Raw genomic sequence first — 13,858 nt, 5'->3', positions numbered from 1 at the left:
ATGACATCACAGAATAAGCTATCAATTTCTGCCCCTATCCATCTGCAAAGTTCCACTCGTAGAATCAAGCCGTCCAGCCTTGTGAGATTCCCGTTGAACTGATCCAAAGAGCTGTGAAACACAGAACTACAAAGCTACAATGACTTGGTCAGATACTGAGCATTCAGAGTCACAGTCTATCCCGCCGAACGGAGAACAGTGCAAGCACACTAACCGGTAGGAGGGTTGCCATCATCACTAGAATTCGAGACAGATCAGTAGTTAAGACGAAGCACTACTTGACAGGTCTGTGATTCGAACCCAACTTCGGAATCTCGACTGCTCCTGCCTAGGCTTGGGCATTCTGGTAGTATCTCAGCCCTCTTGCTTCTTTTGGGTAACATGGCAGCTACGCACCGAATTGTTAAAGCTGAAAGACGTTATCAACATTGACAGCACTACATAAGTACATGCTGGCACTTTATTAGTATAACAGTTAGATGGGTGTGGAGGAGATAAATCAAAATGTATGGGCGCATTTAGAGTGAACCACCCTTCAGGATGAGGCCTACGGAACTCTACCTAGAATCCGCTGGAAATTCTATAACATGTGGTTTCTGATCAGTGTTGGCCGATGAAGTCAGATAATCTTGGTTAGAGTTTGGACATGTCTCAAACATCAGTGTCACATTAGAACTAAGCACATTTTTTAACAATTTTACTCGGACTAATCGGCGTTACACAAAGTTAACCTACACCTGAAGGAAACAACTTGAAATAATCTCCCCTGAGAATTCCTTCCTGGGAAGGAAAGTATCGTCCAAATCCGAAAACCATCTTCTCTGAGAATTAGCCTATTCAGACCTCAAATTAGTTCCTGCGTGTCTACAGGGGCTCAACGCATAGTTCTGCGATAATGTACCATGCTGCCATTGCTGTCAGTTATCCGACGGGAGCATTTGATCGGCAATGCGGTGCGAGGTGATGAATCACAATTTCTTCTCAACTGGCATCCAGCGTGATCAGTGTGGTTTTTTCGTACCGATAACTCTAAATGACTCCACGTTACAAGTATTAATTCCATTCTGAAAAACGAACTCAATGCACTCTGAAAAGTTGAAGGTCTACGTGAAGCTCCCGCTTAAGTTCACTACATCAAATGGTGTCAGGCAACGATGTTCTCTTTCACCTGGCTTCTTTAACTTAGTAATTGACGCGATTATGGAAGACTCATTACCAGTTTCTAATGCCTGCAGGGTCGAAGTGCCTCCGGAGCGTCTGCTCACTGATATAGTTCCTCTTGGATATGATGCTGTGGTAATTGAAACAATATTAGATAATCTAAATAATTCTGTCTCGGTTTGTCACGCGTCTCACACCTAAAAAGTGCTGCTGCAAGACTGGGTGGGATCGAACCCTAAACTAATGCTTGCAGATGAGGTGATCATGGTAGCAGACAGCTGAGCGGCTGTATCAGTCCCAGTGGTTCAGCCAAGGACGATATTTCCACGCGGATTGGGAAGGCCACACCGGCTTTCGCGAACCCGCATCATCTGTGGCGTAGGCGTGACATCAGCTTATCTGTCAAGGATCGCGTTTGTAATGCTGCGGTGAGCTTCATGTTATCATACGGGTCAGTTACCTGGTCGCTGTGCGCTGAGGATGTGAAAAAAATTTCCGGGTTTGACCATCGATGTCTTTGAAGAATTACCCGAGTCTAGTGGGAACGCCATATCAGCAATGCTGAAGTATGTCGAGTAATTTTTGGAAAAAAAAACTCATCCACGATAGATGAGCTGATCACATTCCATAAATCGCACTGGTGCAGTCATGTGCTCCAAATGCCAGTCAACCGAATTTCTCGGATAGTACTCTTCGCACAACCATGCGGAGGGTGGAAACTAGCCACAGGAGGTAAACTAATGGTCTGACAACGTATTATGGAAGCCATTACTGGCCAACTCAATTACGCTGGTCATTGCCGTCTCCCTGAATGGGGACCCCGAGAAGGTAAACATCAATGGTTAGATACATTCCGACTCAGTCACACCTTCCATGGCGCTCATGTATTCGAGCATTGCTCCCCTCCCGATCTCTTCAATGAGAAGTCCACTGACACCACCTTATTTACCCCTCAATTATATCAGGTACTGCTTCCACTCCGTAGCTATCTACCCCTACTCCCCAAATCATCGGCGGACAAAACTGTAGCGGCTATAACCACTGTACGGCGAGTAGGCAGTTTTTACGGGTGATTATGAAAAGCTGAGGCACATCGTCCAGCTATTTCATCGCTGTTTGAAATCTTCAGCGAGAAGCAACTCACAAAAATTCCCCATCACTTGTACCCGGAAGGGGAATAGCGTCACTCACCCTCCAACCGTGCAGTTTATGTCACCTGACTGGTTTCTGAAGTGAAATACCCTGTGGAAAACATGCGCATTAATCACTGCTGGTTAGCGACTCAAGGTGCCCAAATTCCTATCAGGAATATTGAAATTCGCTTAGTTCAGTTTGACAACAACGAAGCATGTGCGTGTGTACGACGATCCGGGTGGCGGCAGTGGATAGTGAGGGATGGAGAGCGATCGCGATCGCAGACAACGAAACAACAGAGTGGTCACTTTGTGAGTCATGGGGAGAGAATAGAGTTGAAAACCCTACTGGCCATATAGGTGAGTGTCTTCAACCATTAAACCCAACCTCACATATAACCAGTGCAGTCGAAGATCTTTGTGTTATCATTATTTGTCCCTAGGTCATGCGTTGTCCACCCTGTAGTATTTTTCGATTAAAACCTTCTTCAAAAAAACGGGGAAAGAGATCGCGCCAACATTATTGGTAACACTTGATCAATTCATCGAATGGGCAGACAGTTGACTTGTTGCCTAAAACCACTGACCGCACTTCGTCAGTACCAAAAGGATGATGCATATGCGGTTCTTCGACTGTATTGATAGTAAAAGATTCTGATTTATCTCGCTAAACAACCGCAAAGCAATTCCAGACAATGTAATGTTTCAGACTCTACCTCTCACCGATGAGCTAATGTCATATCGACACCAGAGGCGACCAGGTCAGAATGTTACCCTTCAACGTAAAGCAGCTACTCAGATACATAACACAGCCTATTGTCTCCGGTTCTTCTGATAACCCGACCAATTTTAGTAGCGTGCAGACTCAATCTTGTACTCTGAAGATGTAAGGCGTTTAACCCTTCGCAAGGCAATGATATTTTTAGTGTATTTTATACCTGTACAGAATCTGATCTGAATGGTGCGGCATAATTAGCATAACCAGGGTCCCTAGGAAAGTAGACACATATGGTTGAGTCCATTACGAAGTTGCAAGGAAAGGGAATAATCAGCCATCCTGAAAAACGCTTGTGGTGATGAACTCAGGAGAACAGTGACCGCAAACTTTCACGCTCCCACGGGTGTCAGAAGGAATGAGGAAATGTAATCGAAGCATTAGGAACCCCTTTAAAGAGAGTCCGACAAGGCTGGGTGATCAACTGAAACGAAGGCTGATTTTTAACCTATTTAGAAAACTGTTGGCCACCTGTACATGCGAAGTGTTCGAGTGGGTGCAGCGAGATAGGTATGTGATCAACACACCCACAGGGACAGGGATGAACCCTGGCTTGATTTTTACGATTGTGGTACACGTGAGAGTTGGTGAGACTGCCTGGAACGGCACACATCGGTAGGTGAGGAGCGATGGTGACTAGATACTATGATCGTTCGCATGTTTAGACCTGACTTTTCAGTACAAGGATTACGATACACATCTAACACTCCCTTGACACTTCTTCTGCCTTCCAAACACCCTACAGGAGCTATCAAGATTTTCCGTTCTAATGACTGTCGTCACCGATGAGGCTTCTGCTCAGTTCGTGACCACAACATAAAGAACCACAACACTTACAGATGTGATACACTACCCGTAAAGTTGCTGAAAACTCTTTGACAGCCCATCAGGTAGGTGCAGTCTCCAAGTTTCCGTTAACCCTATATTCCACTTAAATCCAAATTGCACGAAATTAACGAAATACACTCATTTGCATACCACATCGGTTTTGACGGGAGACTCAACTGAAACCCAGCTGAATCTCTCGTTTATTATGACCACAACACTTCTCTGAACCTGCCCTCGAAACATATAAAAGATGATTTGAAGAACTCGTGCTTAAGAAAAAGAACTACACACCCAAATTCCTTCCTTTAGAGGTTGGAAGGTGGTGTATGTCTTTCACCGCAGCTGAGATGAAGGTCAACCATGTTTAGTTTAGTTTAGCAAACTCGCAATGAAAATTTCAAGTGATATTATCAGATTTCATGCATGTTGTCCAACGTAAAAACTGACCGCCCTCCTGGAGGCAATTAAGGGTATGTCTATCAGATATTTCGGGTAGGCAGCGCCAGGAATGCTTACAACCACTGCGATAACTCGCAATAACTATATGATTCCGCACGCCGAATTCAAAGACCTGAAGTGAAAAGGCGTATCATGATTGCGCACGATGATAACCAGGATCGATTTAATCCAATATCATGTACTGTGGCAAAAACGAGGAGCGGCAGTTCTATTAAGGGCGATTTGTTGAAAAACAATATCTTTTCGAAAAGCAATGGATTCTAGCGCACAATGCTGCTACGAAACACAACAGGTCATGAATTGCCGACAGTAGAATTAAATAGGGAAGCTCACAAGACAAAGGACGAGAAATTCACCTAAGAAGGGGTAAGTCCTTAATCAATCTGTGTCTGAATTAATCTACTCAGCTGGAAACACGTTCTGAAGGAAACTGATTGTGCCTTTGGATAAATCGGAGGTGTATAGAAGCTCAACTGCTTCATCCAGTGCGGGTGTCTGCTGAGTACTCAAGTATACGAGTGTTAAAGAAACGGGCAAATATTTTTTCTCTAACGCGTTTTAGAGTCCGTCAAAGAAATGCAAGTGCTCCGCTGTGTTCATGTGTACCTGCAGTGATAAGACATGTGAAATTGTGAACTTATTAATAAAGCCAAACCAGAGTAACTAACCTTTCGTGCGCACAGCTGAATAGCCAGAGGATCTATCTGAGATTCAGTCGCACCCGGTTGTGATACCGACAGGCGTGCACTGACAATGTCTGTCAGTTCAGTGCGACTGTACGGAGGGAATGCTAGGTGTACCGGATGATGGGCTTTTCCCTTGAGGCGTGGTAAAAGACGTTCGGGAAGATCCAGGGCGTTAGCAATACCAATGATCACCAGTTTAGAAGATATCGTGCTGGGCCAGTCAAAAATACTGAAACGGACGGAAGAGGCGAGGTCACTCACAGACTCATGAACAAAAGGTGTCAGAGGTACGGCTATGATAAGTCACCTCAATCATAAGCTGCATGTATGTATTTTTTAAGACTGGTATCTTTGAGTTACCTGGCTACAAGTGGCTAGCAATGTGGCACCGACGGGCGTAGTTTGGTTATGGTGACTAACTGATAAGTAAGAAACAGAGAAATTGATGCACCAGAACTCGGTTTATGCAAAATTACAAATCTTCATGATAAGCCTATGACCACCCAGATGTCAGTAAATGAGTGACCATAAAAGAGTCTGACAGCCCATGTTGCCTGGCCCAACACGGTTCAGGCAGATCTTGAGTGAGGATGTCAAGTGAAGTGCATAGCCAGATGTTGGTTGGAGTACAGTTACAAGACGGCGACCCACCTCCACCTAATACAAGCGGCTGACCGTGCGCATTGAACATAAGCTGAGAGTGAGAAGCAACTAACTAACTTGTTTTAGCTGATATCCTACATGGCCCATTCACTCACCTCGGTTCCTATGACTCAAAACACCGTAAATCACGCTGCACAACGGCCAAGGGTTGACAAAAATTTCCAAATTAGCATATACTACTTATATAAAAGTCATGAGAGAAAAATGTGTAGGCTGAGAAAAGCGTAGTTTAACGAGACTAATGATTGCTTGAAATTTTGTAATTTTATCCGAAAACACCATCCGAAGCCACTGCTGATAGATTTAAAAAACATTTGCAAATTAGAGTTTTTCTGCGCATGTGCGTAATAATGGTCCATATAGACTAATCAGAGAGTTGTGAGTGTCGGGTCGCGGTGTTGGTGTCGGAGTTTCTCAGGGCGCCAGTCGCTCGTACTCTCCGGAAAGACTCCCCGGGCCATGCGCAGTGAGTGCGGCCCGCAGTTGCGGGCTTCCCTCTGGTTGGTCGGCCGCTTTGGGCCGACGACGCGTAGCCGAGGCCAGGCCGGCCCCGATGGGCACTAGCCGTGTCAGTAAAGTCATCCTCTGGGATCTGATGGGGGTTGCGTGACCCGACTTTTCCGGCTCGCTCCCTACTTGTCTTGCCGGAAGGCTGATTGGGAAGGCCATGCGCAAATTCGCCTGGGACTACATTGCCTCGACAACGATAGTTCGCGAATTGGTCAGCAGTCCCTGAACACCGTACGGCATAAATTGTAAGCGTAAACGCATTTTGAAAGCCCACACAAACAGATTCAAGTGTCAGATTTCGGTCTGAAACGTCGCAATCAGGTCACCAATACCAGGAAATATGGAATATGTCCAATATTTCATGAGAATTTAACGAAATGGTGCGAAACAATATTTACAATCGTCGCGTTTTTCCCGTCATTGTAATCCAAGAATTAAGATCCGCACACTTGCACCACGAGAAACAATATTTCATTTTGTTTACATTGCTTATCTCCAGTCAAAACGGAACACACACTGAGTATTAACAAATCTAACTGGTTCAACTAGTGTGTTACATCTAGGCATACAGTTAAAAGTTCCTCAGGAATGGCTTTTTCAGTGTGTCGTAATTAGCCTCTCATGGAGCGATGGCAACTGTGCTGCGTGCTCAAAGTTCCATTCCAAATCAGGTCTCATTTTAACAAGCACCTTCACAACAGGAGTCTCGACATCTATTATTGATCACAATTTAAGATCTAGTGAGATACCTTTTTGACGCCACAAGTGACGCAAATTAGCAAACGCGATTCGAGCCTTTGAGATTCTTGCACTGACTTCATCAGACACACTTCCATCAGAGCTAACACAACTACCGAGGTATGTAAAGTTTTCCACAATCTCCAGTGATTTCCCTTGAATAGTAAGGGATATGTTCGCAGATGGCACGTTCTGAAGCAGGACTTTGCACTTTGAAGGTGCAAGGCACATGCCAAAAGATGGTATGGTGGTGGCCAGTTTATTCAACAAGGTTTGTGCTTCGCTTTGGTCTTCAAAGACGAGGGAGATGTCATCTACGTAATCCAGATCGACAAGGCTCTCGCCAGCAACAATTTGAACGCCCGGTTTTTTAAGACCGCCAAGTGTTCGCCCGATTATTTCATCAATGACGAAGTTGAACAAGAATGGGGAGAGTGTACATCCTTGTCTGACACCACCTTTTGTAGGAAAGCTTTTGGAGAGCTTACCATACACTCTCACCCGCCCAGAAGCATGTGAATATGGGGATCGGATTATGTTCACAAGCTTCTGGGGTATACCCTGTTGAGCTAGTGCAGTTAACAGCACTGATCGATCAACAGAATCAAACGCACCTTTGAAATTAAAAAAATTCCAGGATTGTGGGTCGTCTTTACATGTGGCGTTGCTCTAACACCTGACGGAGTGTGAAGATGTGGTCAACGCAGCCTCTACCCGGTCGAAATCCCGCTTGATTCTCACGCGTCAAGGCTTTGCGTGCCACCGTAAGACGACGAAGAATCAGTGACGCCAGAAGCCTTGTCACAACAGGCGTCAAACTAACACCTCTGTGGTTACTACATTCACTGCGAGTACCCATTTTGAAAATTGGCACCACTATCGATTCACCCCAGTAGTTTGGGACAGTCTCCTTCTCCCAGATAAACCCAAATAGGTTAGACAGGCACCGGCTGAGAAATTTAATACCATCCTTGAAAAGAGCAGGTGGTAGGTTGTCAGGACCAGCAGCACGATGACGCCTGAGTAAAGAAATACATTCGGACCCTTATGAGACTGAAGGCGGCACCATATTTGCGGTCCATCTTTCTGATGAAGGCCAGGATTCTGGACTGGAGGTAGCAGGTGGCCAGCTGAATTGTTGTTCGAAGTAACGTGTCTAGCGGTCCAGACGTCCTACTTTGTTGCATATCAGGGAGCGATTTGGGTCCCTGATTACTTCGCTGACAAGAGGTTTCCGAGGACCAGTGGAACGAACCAAATAGAACAGCTTTCGGACGTTTCCAGCATTCTTTGTATCTTCCATTTCTTCGGCCTTTCGGGTCCACCAAGCTTCTCAGTCCGCACGGACACTCAGTTCGACTTGGCGTCGGACGATGCGCCGGGTGGAGTTGTCATGGCGGCCAGGTGGAATCTGTCGCCGGGTCTCCAGATAAGTCACGGTCCTATCAGAGACCCAATGGTTAGATGAATTGGCTGGGTGGTACTGCAAACAGACATTCCGGCTTTGAGTAGCACTTTGGATATATTTCCCCAGTGGCCGTTTATATCCGACACCGTACCGTCCGGAAGGCATCCGAGCAGCTGGCTCTGATAGCTTCGTTTGAATTCTGAGTCCACTATTTCAACGAATAAGCGAGATGTGCGCGTTCTCCGTACACCTGAAAAGCGCAATGAAAATCAGCAGCGTACAAGTGCATAGTCGGAGTCCACACTGGTGCTCCAAAAAAAGCGGCAGGGGGTGATCGACCCTCACCACCGATAACTGACGGCGATGTGGTCTATTTGGATTCGGCGCTAGCTTGTTGGTGGTCACCACGTTGTCAAGCGACTTCCGCTTCTCCGGATATTCGTACTGCACACATCTGAAATGAGCGATCTCGGTTGTCCGTGCGTCTAGTGTCCAAACCAAGACGACCACCCAAGTGGGCCTCAACAGCGCTTAGTCTACCTACCTGGGCGTCCATATCACCAGCAATTACAACGATATCTGAGCTTTTAGCCTGCTGTAGAAGGGCACCTAGAGCGTCATAGAAACTGTCCTTGGCAGATTCAGAGCTACAGTCAGTTGGGGCGTAAGCAGACACAATAAACAAGGTGGGATGAATCTCACTTCCTCTAGATTCTCTGACAGGTGTTGCTAAACGAACCACACAGAGGCGACTATCAAACGGGTACCCAATCAAACAGAGACGCTTTCGCTCATTCACTCAATACGATACCCACCCCAGCATATCCAGCTGCAGCGGCCTCTGCATCACCAGAGGTGCGCAGCCGTAACCTAAAAAAGCGAGGGGGCAGTCAGTTCGCTCACAGTACTCGCGTCATGCGCCCTTGTTTCTGGCAGGCAACATGCATCGATGTAGAGGGGATCCAGCGTACGAGCAAGACCTGCTTGGTTCAGTGTGCGAACACTGAAGGTGGCGAAACAGACAGGCCTTCGGGGTTTGAAAACATACTTCTAAGTGTTAAGGGTAAGGACGTACAGAAGCTGCAGCTGAGTGTGATGCACGGCGAACAAAACGGCCAATCCTAGAGCTGGGACCTGCGGAGGAAGTACTTAAATTTGGGCGGGGGAGGTTGGAAGACGGAAAACGTGAAAGTGTAAGAAGGGAGGCGTCAGCAGTAACATGTTTTCGCTTACCCGCCCTGAAGTAGGCAGCGAGTAAGGCGACCCGACTGATGGCACCACGCGACGGCCGATTTGGCATGAGAGTATTGTTATATGTAAATGTCATGGTTGTACGAGGGCTGGGATACTGTCAGGGCGCCCACACCTAGAGAGGATATAAGGGCGATTATTCGGTCTTAGGTGCGGCTAAAGGTACCACGGTATTGGCAAGACAACCGGACATTTATTTATGGGTACAGTCAGCTTGTATCCGGCATTATTCGTGAAAAATGTATTTTTGCTGACATTCTGTGGTTGTGTTGGTTTCCGAAAACTGGTCTATATAGGTTGCGTTATCACCAATAATGGATGGCCAAAATGCATCCTAGAACGTCAAACAAAAGCTTACTGACTTCATCTGGCCAAGTCTACTATTCAGCCTAGTAAGTCGAATACTATCAACTACTCGAGTACCGAACTCTGAGTGGTGCGCGACGCATGATGTCCTTGGTCAGCTCGAAAGTCACCTAAAACTCGTCAGACTAGTTGCAAAAGTAATGCCCGAAGCACTACAGTCTGCGCTATTGGGACCACACAAAGTTACCTCATTCCTGAGCAGCGATTGTGAACAGGATCAAACTGGCGGTCGCGCTCCTTTGCAATGGGAATGACCCGCAAATACCGGCGACTGTAATTGAATCTGCTGAACATATTTGATCCATGAAGGCAATGTCCCCTATACCCAAGACAGTAATGAGTGAATAACAAACAATTTGGCCCCGGCCTTGGTGCAAAGAATGATTCCGTGATAAAAAGTACCACTAGCTGAAAGAGAGCCTTCCTGGCATTGCCGATCATCGGGCACATTTGGATGCGACTGTTTCGGTGGTGCTTAATGCGGGCATGATGACAAGGTCGACTGCATAGTTGAGCTAGAAATCCATATATCATTGAGGTGTTGCAGTCCATCTTCCGTTATTCAGTAGATACAACAGCTAAAAAAACGGGGTAACGGGTATCTGTTTCCTAAAATGAAATCAATAAACTTCTGAAAAAAGGCCTTACCGGACGCACACGAACTGTCTCAAATCACATTACTGCCTGTCGAGCTTAAACCTACACCAAAGTTGATAAAACAGACTGGCATAGATTGAAAAGGGGCAGGCTAACGTTTCAGTATTTGTTGCATGGCGAATATCTGATGAGCACAACCAATACAGAATGAAATCATCTTAATCAGGATTGGTGCATAAATATCTTCGACTGCAAAAGTATTTAAGAGGAATGGGCAGCAATGCCCAGAACATCTATACCCTCCTTTGGGCTTGCAGCCCGCCTCAAGGGACGGTAGCATTTCAGTAGAATGGGAATGCACACAAATTTATAAGCGTGTAAAACTCAAGAGCGAATTAGTACGATGGACAGCTTTCACCACTAAGTTTTTTGCAGTGAATAATACATGAAAGGAAGTTAGGCAGACATCCGCCGCCATGTGTTGATTGCACCGCAAAGCAGCAATATGAGAAAACGAAGCAGGATCAGGAGTGGTTTGATTTCACTTGACTGATACTGCTCATACAGCATACCTGGAACACATAACGACAACGGTCAACATTGAAATTTTAACTGTAAAACTGCCCGCAAAGAAACGGTTTGTGCAGTGCTACAACTGGCCTGGCCACGCGTCAGCCATTAGGATCGTAAACACCAAGGTAGGAGGCGGGTTGATGTGACCTAACACCCGTCTGCGTTCTTAGCTACGGGGAACCTAACGATGATAACTGATCATGACACGTATTCAGTCCCTTGATTTTAGGTTTATCCTCTTGTATTGGGTTGACCTCAGAACGACTCCCGAGGACACCATGGGCACGATCGTCAATATTCTGTCACTGACTCAGAAAACACAGTCAAACCGTGATTGCGGTGTGTATTCTGCGAGGAACGCCTAGGATGCATTGAGAACAGCCGGTGGAGACGCCAGGTATCCATCCATTTTGTGACGAATCGCTGCGAACGGTTCTTCAGGAGCTATTTTTTCAGTTTGACTTGTCTACACACACATGCATCTCGGATACACCACCAACCGAGCCAAGCAGCGGTTTTCGAAACAGCCTTCTGTCTCGCGCTGTATTACACGCTGGCAGCGAAAATGGCCAAAATGCGATGGGGGGTTTGAAAGCCAACGAATGAGAAAATAAAACAGATCAAGTGGGAAAACCATGTAAAAAAAAACACTGCCTGCTCAGAAACACGAAAGTGAAGCATCACAACCCACCGGTATAAAACATCCTGACTCTTCGAAGATAGTTGATCAACTTCGTCAAGAATTAGTATGACCAGAGCAGACCTGGTTACTTTACACAAAGCATTTTCCACAGCCGTAGAATCCACGGTGGTTAATCGGTTCTCTTTTCCATTTGACCTTTTTTGCAATGAAGAGAATATGTGGCCGAACACCTCAACAGCGGATAAAAGCTGCATACAGTTGACATGCACGACACGACACTTCTCGGCAACTTCGAAATGGTAAGCTTCATGTAAAACCACAGCCGTTTTCCCCGTCCCCGGGGCTCCACTAATATACAGGTTGCCACTGCGATTTTGGACGAGACAATTTCGAATGAAATCACGAACAAAAAGGCGCTCCTTTTCTCGTCCAACCAGTTGTTCATTTGATTCATCTACCCCCAAACACGAAGTAAGTGGAGACGCTTGGTTATGTTCTAGAACGGTCGTCCGCGAAACTGGAGATGATATATGGTTAATTGTGGGCTTCTTCGTTGACACAGTTCTTCGTTTCGGTTTGAGAATTTTGTCGGATAGTTCCTCTTCCACTATGCGTACTGTTGGCTGCTTCAGTGTTGAAAGTCGTGTCATTCTGCGTTCACTCAAATTGTTAGCTCTCAAGGATTTGCAAGTTTCAGTTTGAACGGTGTTTCGACGTGTTCGCAGCATGGTAAAATGTCTGAAATTGTCAAGTACATAATGAATGAGAGAACTGAGTTCTGTAGGATAACTACCACTGCGCACTTATATCCGTTTTTATTGAGCTCTCCTAATTTGCTCGTATGACACACGAAGCAATACCCCTAATTTACATGTTGTTTAGCAGCATTGAAGAACAGACTCAGCCATATACCCTGAAGAAACGACGTTAATCAAGAAGATAAAAAGTGAAGTGCAGAAAGAAAACACCAAGAAATAGACACATTTGAGTAGTATGGAACACTCCGTCATGGAGGCTTAGACAGAAAAAATTTGTCTGGACCTTGAGGATTACAGGAGACTGGACAAACGGAGCCGAAGGGGATTCGTAGCAGAAAGCAGTTCTATTTGGTAGTCAAGGGGATGTAGCTTGATAACAACGACAAAGTGAGCGCAAGCGGGCTATGCGTCGGAACGATTGTATGAGTGGAATGAACTTCTGCAAAGCGTTCGTCGATTTGACAGAGATAAGAAAAAATAACAAATAGGTGCATACACAAAAGTGAAATAATTGGTAGGGCAGTGGTCAGTAGTGAGGAAGTTGCAACAGTCTGGGTGATAAGGTAAGGCATTAGAACCAACGAAGGGTAGTATGTTTGGTAGGTGTAAAGTGTGTAACACGAGCTAACTGGCGAGTCAATGGTTGTTTGACAGAGAACCGGAGGCTGGAACCAACGGTATAAGTATAAGCAGAAAGACAACCGTAGTTAATGACTCCAGTATACCCTCACAGTACTCAATCTGACAACCAAGAACATTTGGTTCAAAACAACCTGTCTCACAAGCCTCGAGAAGCACCGAGACTCAATGACAGTTTTCAGTTTATGCACTTTTCGGTTAAGAACTAGCTATCCACAATGTCATCTCACAAATAACATTCATCGATTTTACCTTTGGCTCATTTTCCGATGGTGGTTATCAGCCGAGAACACTTCACAGTCTGTGGGGCTCAGATGACTTCCCTAGATGGATAACATTTGACGGCAGCGCTTAATTGGTGATCTGTGCTAAAAGAAAATAGTAAGGTGGATATACTCAGAAGGATATCTAGTAAGCATCAATTCACTTCAATTTATCAGCTTTAAACCGTGTACCACAGACACGTTGGTTCCAGCTGCTACAGTTTCGAGCAGCGGAAAACTGGAATGTTAGGAGTACAATCAAGCCTTAGGGACGAAGTCATGTCCGGAAATTGGATAATCGCACATTGAAGGCTGTAGTTTTGATGTTCGAGCACCACTGACTGTGCGATTGGGCCCTTTATGCCAATACCATTAAACATTGGTGATTTTAGTCCCAAGGTCCACAT

The 13,858-nt window shown here is 45.7% G+C and overlaps 1 protein-coding gene across 1 annotated transcript in view; it reads right to left on the bottom strand.

Annotated features, from left to right (window-relative positions):
• The window catches only part of T265_01334 (hypothetical protein), a gene marked incomplete at both ends in the record, with an annotated part of 17,508 nt that extends 3,650 nt beyond the window's left edge, over positions 1–13,858 (bottom strand). The window contains 4 exons of the mRNA XM_009165340.1: positions 5,025–5,271; positions 11,840–12,529; positions 13,616–13,715; positions 13,756–13,858. Coding sequence (XP_009163604.1) covers positions 5,025–5,271; positions 11,840–12,529; positions 13,616–13,715; positions 13,756–13,858 — 1,140 coding nt within the window. The remainder of the gene's footprint in view (positions 1–5,024; positions 5,272–11,839; positions 12,530–13,615; positions 13,716–13,755) is intronic.

Source organism: Opisthorchis viverrini, assembly GCF_000715545.1.
Source record: "Opisthorchis viverrini unplaced genomic scaffold opera_v5_14, whole genome shotgun sequence".
Taxonomy (NCBI): Eukaryota; Metazoa; Platyhelminthes; class Trematoda; order Opisthorchiida; family Opisthorchiidae; genus Opisthorchis; species Opisthorchis viverrini.
Note: the sequence above shows the minus strand (reverse complement) of the source record. Positions and strands in the feature narration are given on the sequence as shown.